Consider the following 18,441-nt stretch of genomic DNA (forward strand, 5'->3'; position numbering starts at 1 on the left):
ACAAATATTACATTTTCTCCCTTATGTTGAAATTAATCTCTCTCTGTCTCTCTCTCTGTCTCTCTCTCTCTCTCTCACACACACACCACATGTGTACACCCCCATACTTATGTAACATATATGCAGGTAATAAAGGGACAATAATTGGGGAAAGGAAAGGAGCTAATGACACTGGAAAGGGTCAGGAGAGAGTAAAGGGGTAAATATGATCAAAGCACATGGTATACTTGAATGGATGCCATATGAACCAATCACATGCTATAACAAATATACTCTAATGAACTTTTTGTCAGCTTATAGGCTGTTGATTTCAACTTTCCAGGGTCAGTTAGTACTGCTGGGAGGCCCATGGGTCCTACACATCCAGAGATGTAAAGCAGGAAGCCAGTAATAGGTCATGGCATGACATTTTCACCACAAACATTGTCAAACACTCCAAACTAGAGATTTTCTCAGTACTGATTGCTCAGTGATGGCCAGGTTACTGCAAGTGGCTCTGTCGGGTACATTGTGGCTTTCTTTTTATCTACTTCTGATCTCCTTGAGGTCCGTGCTCTGGGTTTGTGAGGGGAAGAAACGATACAGAAATCAACAAGCAATGGACAGTCATGGCCCCAACAACTCAGAGTCAGCATTCAGCTCACAGTAGTGGCCAGAGTGTTCCATCAAATGTAACAATTACCCTGGGCCTTGTGGGAGGGCAGATGCCCTAGTGCTACCAGACCTGAGAACCTCGCCAAGTTGAGTATTAGGGAAGGGACCATCAGCTATGCATGTTGCCTTGGGCAGAACCCAGATTTCTATCTTGCTGATAGGGTTGTGAGTCATGTTGGTGACTCATATGTATGAATGAAAAGCAAAAGGAACTTTTGCTGGGAAAGATGAAATCATGAAGAAATCACAGCCTTGCTAGTTTGGGGGCCCAGATTCCTGTGCACATGGTAGCATCTTCCTGGGAGTCCCTCCCAGCCTCCTCCTCCTCCATTTTCCAAGGCCATATCTGAGCTAAGAAGCAACTTGACTTGGTCTGCTTTGTATACTGAGCTCCTGGGGAAACTTTCTTCAAAATAATACATTCAGACTAACAGTTTTAAACCATCTTAGACTAGGCATTGTCTAATCCTTTCCACACTGTAAAGCAATGCTTCTGTCTATAAAATTTATGTTCATGCAATCAAGTCACAAAAATAAAGGCTTTATAATGTCTTTAGATACGTTTCTACCACATTCATTGGTATCCTTGGCCACCTGCCACCCATGGGTGTGGATTGACTTATCTGGGAAAACCCTAAGTCATTCTCCCATCAAACTTTTCATCCACCTGTGAGTTAGATATAGGATGGCTGGATCATCAAGTACCCTGGCTGTGTAGGTACCAACATTACTTGGTACCCTAGGAGATGGAGGCAGTGGCCCAGACCTCTTTGTCTGTGCTGCAAACAGGAATGGGCAGCAGGACAGAGCAGTGGGTAAGGAATGGAGAGGCTACAGGGCAGGCTGCCCCGGCAGTCTCCTACACCTATTCAAGGAGAAACACCTGTCAATTGAGGCCAGGATGTGGTGAGGTACCCCAGGAAATCCTGCCAGGTTCTCAGTGGAGCCTGGCATTAAGCCCCCGTGACAGCTTTTATTTTCTCTGAAGCAGTGTCAGACCCTCAGCCATCACTGAACAAGTTTCGAGCAGACATGGAAATACAGGGGCCAGTCATGCCTTGGAAGTAGGGCTAGGGTAGATGAAGCGACACAACCTAGAAAGGGCAAGTGATTTATTTGCTCAGCTGGCACAGTGAGTTATTTAATGACTGGCACTACAAAAGGACCTGCCGTGGGTACATTTGGGCTACTATTTACCAAACACACCTCAGCTCTACTTACACATAGCAATTTAATTCCCCCAAACAAGCCTGTGGAGCATACATATCTATCTTAAATGGGTAGAAAAGAACAGAATGTAGAGAGCCAGGAAGGGTGAAAAAAGTGGCTTGAAGACACACAGCCAGTAAGCAGGGAGTGGAGACATGACACACAGCCAGTAAGCGGATAGTGGAGACACGAACTAGCAATGCTAATCCGGCTCTGCAGACCCTCCTGCGGAGCTCTCTCTGTCTTGCCCAGCTTTGAGGCACAAAACTGATTCATGCACATAAGACAAGTATGGAGACTACAGAGATGTGCACCCCAGAAACTCACACATTCACCTGTGATAGCACCCACACCCAGAGAGAGCTCTTGGAAACTCCTGGGGAAGTTTCGCGGGCTACTTTGATATATTAATGCATGCATATGCTGTCACATTTTCATGCAGTTGATCAGAGTGCTGAATGCCTGTCACCCCAGCATGTCAGGGGCTCAGGCAAAGGATCCAGTGTTCTAGGCCAGCCTGAGCTATGTTGTAAGACCATAAATATGTATCATACATTCATTACATATTTATGGTCAAAGGTAATTTTTTACATGTTACCTCAGCATGGTCACCAGTTTCTCTTCCATTCTGACCTAGCGTGCCACAGTTCTGAGTGTTGGCAAGTCTAGGATCTACTTCACACCCCTGCCCCCCACCTTGAAATAGCAGCAAGCCTTCATGAATGCCTTCACTACCTTCTCCTTCCCACAGTGTGTTGCCAGGCCTAGGCTTCCAGTCATGGCTGTGTTTTCTCTAAGAGGCCCCTTGGCCTTCCTTTCCCTCAGTTCCCCTCAGAGTTTATGACTGCCAAGTTTTGTTCCGGTGACTTTGAAGAATCCCTTTGCTGTCATCTTCTCAGACTAGGAGGGAGGATAAAAGGATAGGGCAAGTCCCCAGAGGTGGGGAGAGTGTGGGCTTTGGAGCAAGGGAGCCTGCTTTGACCTCTGCATCACCTCTGCCTAGTTCTGAAACCTCAGCCCACAGCTAGTTTGGACTGAGTGCACAGTCAGTAGTTACAGTGCTTAGCGCCGTGTAGCACAGAGCAAAACTGATCTGCTTGGTGGCTCTTTCATGTATCACTGTTGTGACCAGAGGTGACATGTCAAGTGGACACCGAAGCTCCTGACTAGCAGTCTCTGGATCCCAGATCTTACAAGATGGTTACCAGAATACTTTTTAGGTGTCAAGTTGTAGAAGATATCTTCCTTCAAAGGGAAGGCTGGCCTCTCAGGTTTTATATTCATGCCTGCTGTGGTGAAGGCTGGCTCCTATGTGCCCCCCAGAGTGGACTCTGCTTTGCCCCTGGTTGATTTTCAATGTTCTCTCTTTTTGATGGTCTGAAAATTGCACAGCTATCCTTCCTTTCCACAGGCAGACAAGGGCAGTAAGTGTGCTGTGTAGGAAAGACACATGGTTCTCTTGTGGGAGGCCATCAGCTTGGGAGCTGCAGACCCCTTGCCCTGATGCAGACCCACAGTGGAGGGGGTGGGGAGGAGCAGAGAAGGGCTGCTGAAAACATAGACAGCCCAGCCTTCTGGAGCACTCAGCGGGCAGACATGCACTGTCCAGCGTCCTCTAGAGGACAGAGAGCAGCATGGTTGCACAGAGGGCAGGCTGCCTGTAGCCAAGAATGATGGGGTTTCTATACTGGAGCCCGAGGCAGTTGGGCCAACCTCTGACCCTTTACCCTCTTAGGATAAAAACGTAGGGTCTGCTCGCAGAAATGCTGGTATCTCCATCCCAAAGATATAAAGACAGAATTCATACTCTCCCCAGTGGGATTTTGTAAAAATGATGAAGGCTCTTTTCTCTTATTACTAATCTTCCAGAATCCATGGAGTCTTGATTGCTAGAATGAAGTGGGGTAAAAAGGCCCCCTGTCTGGAGAGCCGCTCTCCTACTCCTCTCATTGTTCAGAAGTGGAAACCAAGGCTAAAGACCACACAGAAAAATAGCTTTAGCTCTAGGAACGGAGGCAGAAGAATGTGACAATGTGATGAGCCCCTGCAGTCCTTCCACCTGGACCAGGAGGTGGAGACACTCCTCCCTCCGAGAAGGGGAAGGAGGTCAGGGAGAGGCGGGACCAGCGTTAATTAACTCAGCTCTCTTCTGCCCCTTTCTTATTGTTCATAGAAGCAATTAGTCTCCTGCACCTTCTCTAGCCACTGCAGAAAACTGTCACAGATTAAATCAAATTGTTCAGTTATTTCCTCAGGGAGGCCCCAGCTCCCCTGCTTCTGGGCATTGCCACTCTTCTCAAATAAAAGCCCTCACGTGGTGATTTAACCCCTTCGTGGAGGCTCTGTGAGGCGGTAGGCCATGCTATGGTGCTGTTGAGGTAACAGGACTCAAAGGTCCAAGAGGCTTTTCGGTCCTTTTGTCAGGAGAAGGAAAGAGAGGATAGCATGTCAGAACCTAGGAAGCAAGGTAAGAGCAGAAGGCCCGGGCCTAGGGAGGGCCAGCCCATCCTGTGCCCTCATCAGCTAATGTCTTTGGGTTTGTCTCTTTTGTACATATCAGGTTTCCTCTATGAAAAAAAAAATGTAAACTTCCAACGTCCCTTCCTTCCTCCTCCCATCCTCCCTTTCTTTTCTTCTCCTCTCTCCCTCCGTCTTTCCCTCCCTCCCTCCTTTCTTCTCTCCTTCTCTCTCTGAAGTTTAGGAACATAGGCTCCTCAAACAGCTTGCAAACACTTGAGAAGAACCGGGAAGGGTTTGAATGAGAGCACATGTGCTGTGTCTGGCCAGCAGGTCCTGTCTTTCAGAGGCCCCTGGCTCAGGGCTGGGTGTGGGTTAGAAGTCCCAGAACTGTTCACTGCACTGGCAGGGAAGAGGGGTTAAGTCATCACCCATTCTGTATTTAAAAACATTCTATGGAGTACTGTCATCCAGTCACTATTTATTCATATAAACGCTGAGAACACAGGACTCTTAAAATAAAAGCCTCCCTTTTGTTGTCCTTGCTTCTGAATAGATGAGGGATTCTACCACCTGTCTCCTTTCCTCCAGAATCAGGAAGTAGTGCAGACCTCCCTCTGCCTCCTCCGGAGGGGTTGCTCTCAGAGCGTAGCTTTTTCTAGAACTTGTGGACACAGGACTTGAGACTTTAAGCTTAGCAGTGGCTCAAAAGCCATGTGCACTCGGTCAAAGTTGTACTTCAAATTTTGAATGCTGATGTTTTTGTTTTTCCTAGGCTCACATCTGTGGTCTAATCTTCTCTCTTAATAATGTGCACCAGGATGGAGTCAAGGTCGCCTTTGACTACCTGGTCACAAGGGGCAACACCCCATCCCTACATGGTGCTATGTTATTGTGTTTCACATAGTAGGTTGGGTGCACAAATACAACTTTGACCTGTGATATTCTCAGCATATGAGGGGCTTCTGAGGAGCTGGCCCTGTGGCTAGAGACTGACTGCATAGACAGAGCATGGGGATAAGATCTGAAGCCAGGGTCTAGGGAGTGTAGGTTCAAACTCATGAGGTCTTGACCCAAGCTCTGTACTCAGAACAAGCAGAATATATTTTCCCATTGGACTATGTGTTTCTTGTCCTCCTCCACATTGGCTAGTCTCTTCCCTTTGTCCCCTGAAACAGGAACCACTCTGTCCCTATTTGTGACCACCTTCCCTGTGCTTCCCTGAGACTCTCTTCTCTCTTCGAAATACTTGTGCAAAATCTTTGGATTCGAATGCTTGTTAACGTGATGCTCGCCAGTCAGGCCACGTGCTGTGTTTCACCAGCTTCATCTCACTTAGTTTTGTGGCAGCTAACCAAAGCCACCCTGCCTGTAGTCCCCAACAGCAGGCAAAAAAAAACAAAAAACAAAAAAAAAACTGTCAAGAGGTTATCAGTTCGTAAGGGAGAACTACAGCATTGTAGTTTGTGTGGGGCTCCCAGAGAGACCATCCTGAGGTAACCCAGACAGCTGCTCCTTTCCCTGTATATGAGCTTGAGTCAATTGTTTTCCCCTTTAGAGTCTGTTTCTTTAAGGGCACAGGGCTTTGCCATGATCAAGGTTACAGTGGAGGTGAATGAGTTCTGCAGCATGGGGAGCATACACCAACCAAGTAAAGGGTGTGGTCACAAAGCTGGCCACACAGGTGTGGAAATTCAAACAGTCAAGGGAGAGTCAGACCCAGAGGCCCCCAGCCTGGCCTGGCCTTGCCCCTTCAGGCTGTGAAGGCCTTCAGCTCCTGAATTCCTGGGCCTTGAGAACTGTTGGCTACAGTCTGAGTGAGCACAGCTTCTTCAGGGCTCTCTAAAACACTGCTCAACTTCTCCAGCACCCCTGCTCTGCTCAGCAACGGCGTGAAGGAATGGAAACTTTTGCCACCAACAGCCCTTGTGAGCAACTTCCTTCTCTGTGGTTTTTCTCTGTCATTCCCTTGATAAAAGAATTGAGCTGTGCCTCTGTAACCAACACTCATGCATCGCATCTTGACATAAAAAAACAGCCGCCTTTCAAGGAGCGTGCTGCCTGAGAAATGATGCACCATGCGCTCTGAATTAGGTCACTCTCCACTCAGGGAGCTCTGGGTGCGCTTCATGCTACGTGTGTGTCTCTTGTACCGCAGGCTTCAAGTACCTTCCACAGCCCCAGGCAAGAGAAAGATGGGGAACAGCCTGAAATCCACACCTCCGCCTTTGGAGAGGCCATTACCTGGCACCGAGGGTAAGTCTGACTTCTCTGGAGATGTGTTTAACTTGGTCCTACAGTGATCAACAGGAAAGCCTGGACAGTGGTAGACAATGGTGCTTGTTGAAACTGTGCCGTGGGGACTGGCGCTCAGTCCCTCACTTTGTGGCTCAAATTTTTAATGACAAACATCTGAAAGGGTCACACTTGGTGGTGTGAAAGTGTTGTCATTTTGAGAGAGAACCCTGAGATCGGTGAGTTCTGTCCTTTTATTTTACGGTCAGCAAAACCTAGCCTCACAAAGGCAACCCAAGTCATATCATTAACTGCTCCCAGATCCCAGAGACCCATCCCAAGACCATCTGATTCTGAAAGCTAGACTTTTGGTCATCATGCTTGCCCATCCATCATAAATCCTACCCCCCATACACACACCTAGGTACACAGTTAGTCTTGGAGAGCTGTGTGGTCAGGGCCCCTTTACTAATATAGACACTGTTTTCAAGGCATCCTGCTGAAGATAAAGAAATCTCCTGTCTAACAAAAACTGCAATAGACCAGAACTCTAGAGAAGCAGCTGGGGCTGTGGGTTAATTGGGGTGGCCAAGCTCAGCTATGTGTTAACAAGTATCATTGCACCAGACTTCCAGAGATTCAAAGAGTCCTTCAACAACTGGTCACAGGGTGGAGGGGACATGTGTGAGCAGAGGGCAAGGCATCATCGGAGTTTGAGGGTCAACTATGTGACCTATCTAACACCCTCATCTTTCTTTCTGAAAAGTTTTAGTCAGGTCAGTGAGAAGGGCTGTGTGGAGGGAGAGCTCCCTGTAGGGAGTCGGAAGGGTGGTAGCCAACCGTGTTTGCAGGGTGGCTCCAGGGTACCACGGGACAATTTTCCTCCCCACTCAAATCATCACACTCAAGATCTCATTCATCTCCTAGAAGAGATGACAGTATCTCTCACTGCGCCCTGTAACACCGAGTTCATAAAGCTCAGCTAACCATCCTGCTTGCCAAACGAGGACTTCATAAAAGCAGGAGTTGCCCTGTTGCTGGTAGCTCTTTCCATGACATCTGTGGGCCCTTAACAAAGGAGAGGCTTACTTTCTCCACACAGAGCCGACAAACTGCTCACCCCATAGCCTGATGGTCCTTCGGAGGCCAGCTATGAACAAGGGTAGGGCCTGCACCTGTACTCTTTCAAGTCAAATGCAGGGGCACTCCTAGGGACTTTTGATTTTTAACCCTAATACTTCCCCTTCTAAAGGAGAAAGCAGTAAGAATGCTCACAGGCCTGCAAGGTAAGGTGAACAGCGTGTGTGTCGTCTGCCTGCCACACGCAGTTCAGGATGGGCTGTCCCAGGCAGAGTGGCCCAATCTGCCTCCTTCTACTCTCCCCAAACTAACTCTTTTCTAACCAACTCCTGGCTGGACAAGCACCAGAGAATGGGTAAAATAATGTCACTTCCTCCACATCCATTGCTGAGTTGCCACTTCTCAGACTGGGGCAGAAGGGCCTGTATGTATGCTTGAGCAAGCCTCACGAAAACATCGACCTCCAAAGACTTGCCCATTTACCTTTTTTTAAATGCAAATTGCTATGGAGTAATTTTCTTTTTCTTTTTTTTCCATTGTGTGGGCTGGAGGTCGCCCCTAAGAGGGGGGTTTAGGTATCTCCCCTCTGGCTGCTGGCTAGGAGAATTCCCCAGGCCTGTAGCAGGCTCTAATCCAGAGTGTCACATCCAGTATTTGACAGGCTGCTTTGCTGCCCCACCCTGAAAACTTCCTCTGTTGTCAGGCCTGACTTGGTTTCCTCTTTCTTCATGTACCTATTTGAATAAGGGAGAAGGCGCCAGGGCGCTGTTGTTCTAATAGGTTCTAATAGGTTCCCATCAGGCAGTGCCTGAATTGCTGATGCTTCAGGCTGGCTTGCGGCTATAGCTTCCTCTCTTGGCCTGGGTGACAGAGAGCTCGGGGCAGGAAAGCTCCTGACAAAAGAATTCTCCTGGCCCTTGGAAGCTCCTACTTTCAGTATGCCAGGACAGTGAAGGCCTGGGCAGTGAAGGCCTGGGCAGTGAAGGCCTGGGCATATGGCTTTATCGTTTGTTTTCTTCTCAACTAAGCTTTCTGGAATATTCTTCATCAGTGTGACTCCTAGGGACTAATGTCACAAAGAGATGGTCAGATTCAGTAGGAATAATGCACTTTTCAGAGGCAAAAGATCCTTTGGAGTCCCAGATGGTGTTCTTCAGAAACTGTTGTGACCTTGGGGAACTACCCCAGCCTTTCATCAGGGACTTTGCCAAGATCCCTTACCACCATAATAGAACAAAGAAAGAACAATGACCTAGTAGTGAGGGTGGGAACGCGTTAAGCTCCACGTGAGGTCAGCTACATCAGTGGGCTGTATACTCTGTGGACATCCCTCAACGGTGGACTTCCCTCCAAATGTGGACTTCCCTCAAGTGTGAGCATCTCTCAAGTGTAAAAGCAGTGGAACTGGAAACCCCGGGAACTTTCTCACAGTATTGCAAATAGTGAAATTTCCCAGACCATGTAAACTTCAGATACCTCCCCTGGACCATATTCATACAGCACAGAGTTAATTAAAATCCGGGCGGGGGGACCTCCCAGGATGTTGGGGGAAATACATATTTCCACCCGCTAAAGACAATTTAGTGATTCTGCTGTGATAATCCCCCCCCCCCAGTTTCTTCCTTCCCCATCACTGTGACCTACAGTGACATCTCATGTCATAGTCGTCCACACAAACCAGCTGTGCTCAGAACCTATCCCACAGTGCTAGGGTGGGAATCACACCCATCCCACATGCATTAACATTACTGATACTCATGAAGAAATAGCTGATTGAGGCAAGGGGGCAGGGAAGAAGTAAACAGAAACCTCAAGATCCAGCAGAACTGACGGTGGGTTGAAGGTGGCTAGGAACAGCAAGCTGTATTTCCTACCAGGCTCTGGTGGGTTTTAAGTCTCTAAGACTGGCAGATTCAGGATAGTCCTGACTCCCCATGTAATACACATCAAGAGGTGATTGAGAGCACATCATGGTGCCTCTGTGACAGAAGTAATCCACGTGTGGTTTGGTGCCTGAGGTGTGCCACACACACTTCTAAGAGTTTTGTGCATACGACAGGGACCATTGCATGCACATACGCATCTCCTGCAAGAATAGCATACCACATGCAAATTCCTTCACACTGACGCTTAATTCTTAAAATAACCCAACCGCATCATCACGATCATCTTCTTCAATTCTCAGTTGAGGAAACTGAGGCCAGGAAGGTTAAGTGAGTCTCCTAAAGTTTGCCAGCTCATCAGGGAGAAGGGAAGTTAAACAACTGGATTGCCTGAGATTAATATCCGGTGTCCCTCTTATTCTCCGTCAGGTTCTGGGGAAGACTGTGTTCGGACAGGGTTAGAGTTAGGAGCAATGCCTGCTCATCTAATCCAATGACACAGACATTGCTATTGTGAGAGACCCCTTAAATTAAGCACCAGTCAGATCTCGGTCTGGGTCTTCATTGCTATAATCATTGACCCCACCCGCTCCTAGAACATGGGATGACTTTAGAATGAAGTGGATTTAACTTTTGAGTCACTTCACACTTAATGAATATCATAAAATATAAGTAAGTACCCTACCAAATCCATGCTTGTAGATAGTAGGACCCACAGACCTGGCTTACATCCATCAGCAGAACTTGGAGGGCCTTCCTGCATGTCAGCCTGCAGCTCCATATGATTGGCTATGTTGGTGTGTTGCTTCCTGACAAAGTTACTGAAAGTCAGGCCTGATGGTGGTGACCTTGGAGATGACCCAAGGGAGCATGAAAGCAGAAGTTGAAATTATTAAGCCACTTAGCCCTGCAACCACTAGCCACATGGGCTGCCTGCATCAGCACTGAAGGCTCCCTTGGGTCTGGGCTTTCTCTCTGGAGAATGGAGTGTTGACTGGACAAAAGCTGCAAAGAGAGCTGTATGAATTGATCTTAGACCTGCAGACTCATGCTGTTCCCTGAACATGCCACTGATTCTCTCCAGCTTTGCCTTCCTCATCCTCCAGATAGGATCAGGTGACCTATGAGGTCGGGTAGAACATGAGGAAGGGATGGTTACAGCTTTTGCTACAACAAAAGTTGTTGGTGGAGCTTCTGAATAGGTTCTAGCATAGAAAAGAAGCTGTCATAACATACTAATTATGCCTCACAAGCCCGTTCTTTATGAACTAGGTAACATGTGCACCCAGTAAGCTCTGTCTGGATCCTTTCTACTCTGGTTCCCTTCCCTGCATGATCCATTTCTATATTCTGTTCCCCTGCTCACTCACCAGGTATCAGCAAATATTTGGTATTCCGAAATTCCTTTTCCCTTTTCCCAAGTGGAGTTTGTGTTTATATGACCTAAAGGTGGTAAGATACCTTTCTCCCATTGCCTTTCCTGGAGATGCTCTGGCTGGAACTGGACTTGATTGTGAAAGAGTATGCTTGTCCTGTGTGGGAATGACCTGTGAGTCACAGAAACCAGCCTTGCATAATCTACCACAAGGCAGACTTTGTTATTTCCCATTTTTATTTGGGAACTCATCAAGCTCTGATTTGTTAAAGAGCCTTCCTTCAAATTATTGAGCTCTGAAGCAGGGGCATTTGGGTCAGTCTTGATGATGTCAAAGGCTCTGGGCTTCTCGTGGTCAGAACACATTTGTTCTGTGAATCTGAATCCTGATCATGCCTCTCCTTCCTTAGCCCCCTCCTTCTGCCTCACTCATTATTTGGTTGGATCTAAATGTTCAGCACTCTGGAAATGGAAACAAAATCCACTTTGTATGTAAGGTAAAGTCCTAATGGAGTTATACCACCCTTTCACTTTGTTTCCAGAAGTCTAGATGCTACCTTTGCATGTCTGCCTAAACAGGTAGCTTAAACTTAGGTCAAAAGATGTCTTGAAGAGAAAATACATTCCCTACTCTCAATATTTATTTTCCTAGGGACCAGAGCTCAGGAAAGACAGAAGGGGCTGTATAATCTAATTTGCTCACAGTGGCTAGGCTGTTGTCCCTAAGGTTTAGATCAGGCTGTGTGACTTCTAGTGATTGGTCCTTTGGTGTTCTACCTCTGGTGATTAGGGGATGAGGGCACATACGACATTCCTAAGAGAACCCTTAGGATGAAGCCCAAGTTCAAGGCTTTCTTGGTGACATTTCACTGTCATTGCTGTGAAAATATGGCTGTTAGGGAAGCTCCATGGAAGCCTTGGCTACCATGAAACCGTAATACCCATAAGCCCCTCCATTTTTCACTGGAACTCTTGCATTCACAATGGGCTTTTGTGTTTTGTTTATTTCTGTTCCACTTTGTTTTCAACATTATAAAAGGTGGCTTTGTAACATTTCACACTTTTAACCCTGACTGTGCAGTGTGCTGGCGTCAAACCCCAAACACCTTGGTGAGAACAGGCTCTATTTCAACGTTCTATTCTTGTCACAGATAAGAGTTTCTAGGAGTCATTTCTACCCTGTTTGTCATAAGGGGATATGCCAATGAGTACTTCTCTGTCTGAAATACTCTGGAGAGGTAGCACAGAGGACCCCAGGAAAGAGGGTCTGATCTTTGTTGTTTTCTATACACACGTCTGTAATGTCCTTTAAGAGGCAGGCTCCAGGCTGGATCCAGGGCTGCATGACACTAAATACTCAAGTGCTCGGTCCTCTCTGAGCTCACAGCCAGGTAGAGTACTCCTCTGACAGTCACGCAGATGTGCCAGGGAAACCTTGCGACATCGCTTCAAAGGAGAACCTCAGGTTAAGAATAACAGAGCATCAACCCGCTTCTACTGGCTGCAGCTGCTGAGGGGTGGTAGAAGTGAGAGGGAGCCATGGTGACCCAGCAGAGAGACAGCACCTAGAAAGACTCTGGGGTCTGGGAAGTAAGGCAAGCCTGAGAAAGGTGTGTCACCCTCTGCTGAGGCAGCCAAGTGAGTAAGAGGCTGTTTCATATTTGAGTACATCAGGCAGGGAAAATGTATGTCTATCTCAAGAGAATTATCAACCTATCGTGGTTACAGAACAGGAAACCCTTGGTGGGGGTGGGCATGAAAGGTGGCATATCATTAGGTACCCGGACTCTGCAGAGCTAGCCCCGGCAGCTGGGTAGACTCCCGAGGAAGGTTTGTCTCTAAGTTCCCGCTCTCCTGTGCCTCACTCTGCACTTGGCCTTTGTCTTACTTACAGGGAACCTTCAAGTTTGCACAAGCTTCATGCCCCAGAGGCTGGCTCTGCCCCTTATCAGGATTCAGGACCTCTGACTTCAAACCTAATCCAAAACTGACAACTGCTTCTAATTTCTGGGGTGGTATCTGGGTCACAAAGAGAAGAACCTCTTTTTTAAAATATCCTAAGGCAGAGTTTGGGGCTCCTTCACCCATAAGCACAGGCTGGCAGTCTCACTGAGCCAAGCTTTCAGGTCCGGCAGAGCTGTTTCTTGGAAGCCCTTCCTCCTCTCCAGTGACTCATTAGGACACTTGCTTTTAGTTTCCTCTCACAAAATTTACATAGTTTATTACCCATGACTCAGTTTCCCCAAATGAACAACATATCTGCATTGACTCTTCCACCATGATAATAGATTCTGATTCATTTCCCAATCGGTGGTTAGCGCCTTTCCTGGAACCTTTCTTCATCTCACTCACTCACCCTCATCTTCAATCTCTCTTTTGGCTCAGTCTGTGTAAGAGATTGAAAAGTTGGCCAGTAGGACCTTCAGACTATGAGAGGTCAGAGCTGGGGTTCTGGTACAGGGGACTACCTCACAGAAAGATGCTTGCTAGGGGCCCAGCCGGCACAGCCGAGTACTGGGGTTCTATTGAACATTCTGTGACTGGGCACAAGCAACGGCTCATGTGACCCTAGGATCTAGAACGTGGTGTCTTATGAAGCAGGACAAAGCTGGCTCAGGATTGGGGCTCAAAGAAGAGCCACTAAATGAAGAAGTAAAAGATGCAACCGAGAAGTGCAGGTTGACACCCAGCTAGCAGATACAGTGGGTACCATGTTTGCTGCTTTGTAAGCACACTGTTTCCCTTGAGTGAACCCCAGCACTAACCTGCATCCGTGCATATGAGTTATGGAGAACTACAAAGGATGGAAGCCAACGTTGCTTGGCATCAAGAAGGAGATTCGCATCTTATCACTGCATCTCTGCAGCCAGCTGGGCTTACACGAACCAAAGAGCATGTACACCCCCCCCCCTTGCAAAACGTCATTAAAATTTCATACATACACGAGCTCTTATTAGGGGGAGGCAGAATTTAGGTCATGCAGAGTCTCAGATGTCAGGTTAAGAAATTGAAATTTTAATGTACCTGCATCAGGAAGTACTCAGGTTTCATTTGCCATTGCTGTGGCACTTAAGATCCCTGCTGTCTGGGTGCCTGACAAAGTGCCCATCCACCCCAAGAGAAGGGGGCTCTAAACCACAGAGCTTGAGCCTCCTGGCCCTGGGGGAGATTCCAAACTGATTAGCCCAACCCTCTTCCACAAGTGACCACAGGTCCTAGGAAGGGCATCTGAAAAAAATAGTACTAAGGGTGTTTTTTTCTTAAATCACATTTATACATGTATTTGGTGTATTTTGATCAAATTCACGGCTATTACTCTCTTATTGGATTCTCCTCCTGTTGGGTGCCTTCTTTCCAACTAGGCCTTCTCTTATCTGTGTTTATCATGGCTCTCCCAGTTTAAGTAGGACTACTTGTGTGAGCACAGATGGGGGGATATTTACAGGAGTTCAGGCAACTTCTCAGTGACCACACCATTGAAGGGAATGGCTCCTTCTCCATAGCAACCCATTAACTGCCTCAAGGAGTAGTCGGGCTATGTGAGTCCCTCCAAGGAGGAGTCTTTTCATAGCCTTCTGGGATAGGCATTTTCTCACCTGCCACCCCATTTTTACAATAGAAACACTGAGGCTTGTAGACACAGGGCAGACCGTGAGACAAAGCCAGATTATGTGTGACTAACTTCTAAGTCTCTGGGCAGAGTTTTTCAGATGGGAACACTGTGGCCAAGGTGGGCCTGTACTAAGATCATATTCTATAGCTGTCAGAGGCCTGGCGGCCTGACATAGGGACATTTCCATGGAGAAGAGGCCTTGAACACTGGATGGGAGGGAAGAGAGCTTCAGAAGCACAAACTAGGCAGTTCCAGCGCAGTGGTCCTCAACCTTCTTAACGCTTTAATACAGTTCCTCATGTTGTGGCGACCCCCACCCATAAAATTATTTTGTCTACTACTTCATAACTGTAATTTTGTGACTGTGATGACTCATGATGTAAATATCTGATAAGCAAGATATCTGGTGTGGGACCCCACAAATGGGTTACAACCCACGGATTGAGAACCACTGCTCCAGAGAAAAACCCCCAGCAGGTTCATCTCTCCTTCTTCCCAATTCCCTCCTGTGCCCCATCAGTCAAAACCCTCTGCTTTGCTTCCTAGGACTTGAGAGCGACTTCCTGGCTGTGCTGAATGACTATCCATCTCCTGACATCAGCCCCCCGATATTCCGGAGAGGAGAGAAACTGCGTGTGATCTCTGAGTGAGTGAGCCTTTCGAAACATGTATATCCCCAACCGTGACTAACACCATCAGATTTTCAGATACGGTCAGTTGTCCAGTTCTATGGAGGGTGTTCCTAAGCCTGCAATGAGGGGAGAAATTTGGTTCCTGCTGTGACCTGTCCTTTGAGTACTCCCAGGACTTTACAGCTAGCCTCCTGTGGCTCCTCCTTCTTTGCTATATAAATCTAAACTCCTTAAGGATGGAGCCCCCTTATGACAAATGCTGCTTCCCCCGCTGAGCTCATCAGTCTCTCAATGTGCCGGAGAATGTTATGCACTAGGGCATGCTGGGAAGAAGAAGCAGGGTCCAAATCACTGTAGGTGATAATAGTACCACCTTCATTCCTGCCAGCATCTGTAAGCAAGATTTCCAGCAGCCTGTACCACAAACTAGGGGCTCTGAGTCCTTTGGTTCAGAGTCTCATTCATCGAGACATGCAAACGGATGTTTGGTTATACTTGAGGGGATAAACCAGTACAGGAAGCTTTTGTTTTTGAAACTCTTCAATCGTGCGTATCAGCCGAGGAAATGAACGACTGGTCCCCCAGGGGTGACACTTGTCAGCATGCGAGCAGGTTCCCCAGGTGACTCTCTGTGAGGGAGGGATAGCTGCTGGCTATACAGCCTTTAAAGACTAAAATTTTAGTCGCGATAGCTTTGTTGGTAAAATGTTTGCCCTGTATGCATAAGGACCCGAGGTCAGCTTCTTAGAACCCGAAATAAAGAAGCTGGGCAGGCGAGCTCACAACTGTCTTCTCAGTGCTGAGAAGAAAAAGACAGGCTCTGCCTGCCAGCCAGCCTAGCCTACTTAGCAACTTCCAAGCGCGCGCGCGAGAAAGAGAGAGAGAGAGAGAGAGAGAGAGAGAGAGAGAGAGAGAGAGAGAGAGAGAGAGACCCAGTCTCTGAAAACAAGAGAGAGAGAGAGAGAGAGAGAGAGAGAGAGAGAGAGAGAGAGAGAGAGAGAGACCCAGTCTCTGAAAACAAGCTTAGGGACAGCAAGACAGCTAAGACTGTAAAGGTTCTTGCTACACAACCCCGATGACCAGAGTTCGATCCCGCATGTAAAGGTGAGAGGAGAGAAATAACTACACAGAATTGTCCTCTGATTTCTTCATGCATGCTGTGGTAAGCACACGTCCCCATCCCCCACATCATTCACATGCACAAACACACACACATACACATGCATACACACACAGAGAGAAATACATATAATAAGTTGAAAATGAAACAAGGTGAACAGTATCCCTAGGAATGACATCCAAGGTTCCCTTATGGCCTCCACGTGCACACAGCATTTGGTTTCGCCATTTACTCATGCACGGTCCCCTCTCTGCTTTGTCCTGACAGTGAAGGGGGCTGGTGGAAAGCCATTTCTCTCAGCACCGGACGGGAAAGTTATATTCCAGGAATGTGTGTGGCCAGAGTGTACCATGGGTAAGTATATGTCTAAATGGCATTATTCAGTCATGATGTGTATGGGGCTAAAGGGGGGGGGGGGCTCTTGCACTGTATAGTGCAAAGAAGGCATTCCTTGCGAAGGGAAGTTTATGTCCCAGCTCAAGGATAATCCTCCCCACTTTCTGGGCCTTGATTCCTGAGCAGTAAAATGAAGTAAGTTGGAATTTCTTGCTTAGACATAGTGCTCCTATCACATACCTGAGTACTCCAGCACTGTCTATAGGAAGCATCTTGGTTCAGTACTAACTAAAAGTCAGTCTTTGTGGGTTCAAATCTTGCCTCTGTCACTTCCAGACCATGAGATAATATAGAACTCCTTAGTTCTGTGTGCATCCCCAGGTATTGATTACAGTGTAGGATCGTGGGCTAGGGATACAGAACCACACTGCTGAAGTGGAGTTCTCAGAAGAGTAGGCGGGTGCTAGAAGTACAGGGAGCAGACTTCTGTGATCTCTGACTAAAGGCGGCCACAGACAGAGGAACAGCCAACACCCTGGGCTCTGTAGGGGAGGAGCAGGCATGTTTGCTCCTGCAGCCAGGCAGGGGCCTCACAGCCCCCTGGGAGGTTGCAGTGGACTTCGGGCACTACCAAACTCACGCCCGACTTCCCTTCTGCCATGGGAGGGCCTTAGGAATGTAAACCACAGGTTCCTCCTCTGTCAAGCTACCAGGCCAAATCTCAGTCCAAACATGCGCAGCAGAGAGGAGCCAGGAAGTAAGCAAAGGCCACTATTCAAGCTGTAAAGATTCTGACGTCACGCCGCCCCCCCTCCCCCCCACGCCCGGGAAGTTGACATTCAAGCTCTTGATTCCACTGTGATCTTAACCACTTGTGCTCAAAGTGGGAAGGTGGACAGAGGGGGCTCCTATGGTAGTCATGTCCAGAGAGACTGGAGTTTGACATCACTTATAAACCAGGAACTCTGAAGTGCTTGCCTTTCCTAGAGAACACACACTCACATGCTCCTACATATTGTAGGAGCTGCGGTGATGAGAACCTAGATGATTGACATAATCCTGGCCCTATCAGGCAGCTGCCTAATAGAGTGATAGCATTTCCCAAAACAGAATTGGAAGAAAGGAAGAGTAGTAAAACGGCTAAGGAATTGTGCCCCCCCCCAAGAAAAAGCACAATTTTGCTCCCTCAACTAGTGATGATAACTTGAATAAATTACTTAATCATTCTGGCTTTGGGGCTCTACTTCGGTGCTAGGGGAGAAGTCTTGCCTATTTAGGAGATTTAGGGGAGGGTTAGCCTTCACACTCTTAATACACTAGCAGTATGCTAAAATAATTCATATCTCTACATGGCTCTTGCTACTGTCTTATTTTCACAGTTGTAAGTAGGACTTTGAGAAGCACTCGTGTGTATAAATGTTTGCCGTATACATTGAAACTAATACACCGTATATTTTTATTGCACTCTGTAATAGCAAGAAAATTAAAAATTACAATGTACTATGGTTCTAAGAAGGAAAGCAATCATGGTGCTGAGCACATAGGAAAATGGAACCACTTCTGTACCGGTGGTGTCCTGGACCCCAGTTCTCAGGGGTGCTCAGCCTGTGTGTGACTTGGGGAATAATGCAGGCAGCAAGACTGAAATGTCACTGCTTTTCACAGCCTGAGTTAGACCTGGGGATTAACAGACAGTGTCCTTTCTCCCAAACACAGCGCTTGTTAAAGTGGGAAATATGCTGGCCATCCACTAACAACACATGTCCCTCTCAGCAGAAAACTGCCAGAGCCCAGTATGAAAAGTAAGAAGAAGCCACTGAATTTGAACACAGATTGCTCTGGTCCAG

At 47.5% G+C, this 18,441-nt stretch overlaps 2 protein-coding genes across 6 annotated transcripts in view; one reads left to right on the top strand and one right to left on the bottom strand.

Annotated features, from left to right (window-relative positions):
* Positions 1–18,441, bottom strand: part of Tg (thyroglobulin) — a 182,859-nt gene that overhangs the window by 39,415 nt on the left and 125,003 nt on the right. The gene's annotated exons all lie outside the window — the stretch shown is intronic.
* The window catches only part of Sla (Src like adaptor), a 49,803-nt gene that overhangs the window by 22,029 nt on the left and 9,333 nt on the right, over positions 1–18,441 (top strand). For 4 of the 5 annotated variants that reach the window (XM_075960887.1, XM_075960888.1, XM_075960886.1 and 1 more), the window contains 3 exons: positions 6,479–6,576; positions 15,053–15,152; positions 16,526–16,612. In XM_075960887.1, coding sequence (XP_075817002.1) covers positions 6,516–6,576; positions 15,053–15,152; positions 16,526–16,612 — 248 coding nt within the window. In that variant the 5' untranslated portion in view covers positions 6,479–6,515. Of the gene's footprint in view, positions 1–6,331; positions 6,577–15,052; positions 15,153–16,525; positions 16,613–18,441 lie in introns of those variants that run through there. The other variant, XM_075960885.1, reaches the window with a different exon arrangement.

The sequence above is a fragment of the Microtus pennsylvanicus genome, chromosome 2 (assembly GCF_037038515.1).
Source record: "Microtus pennsylvanicus isolate mMicPen1 chromosome 2, mMicPen1.hap1, whole genome shotgun sequence".
NCBI lineage: Eukaryota > Metazoa > Chordata > Mammalia > Rodentia > Cricetidae > Microtus > Microtus pennsylvanicus.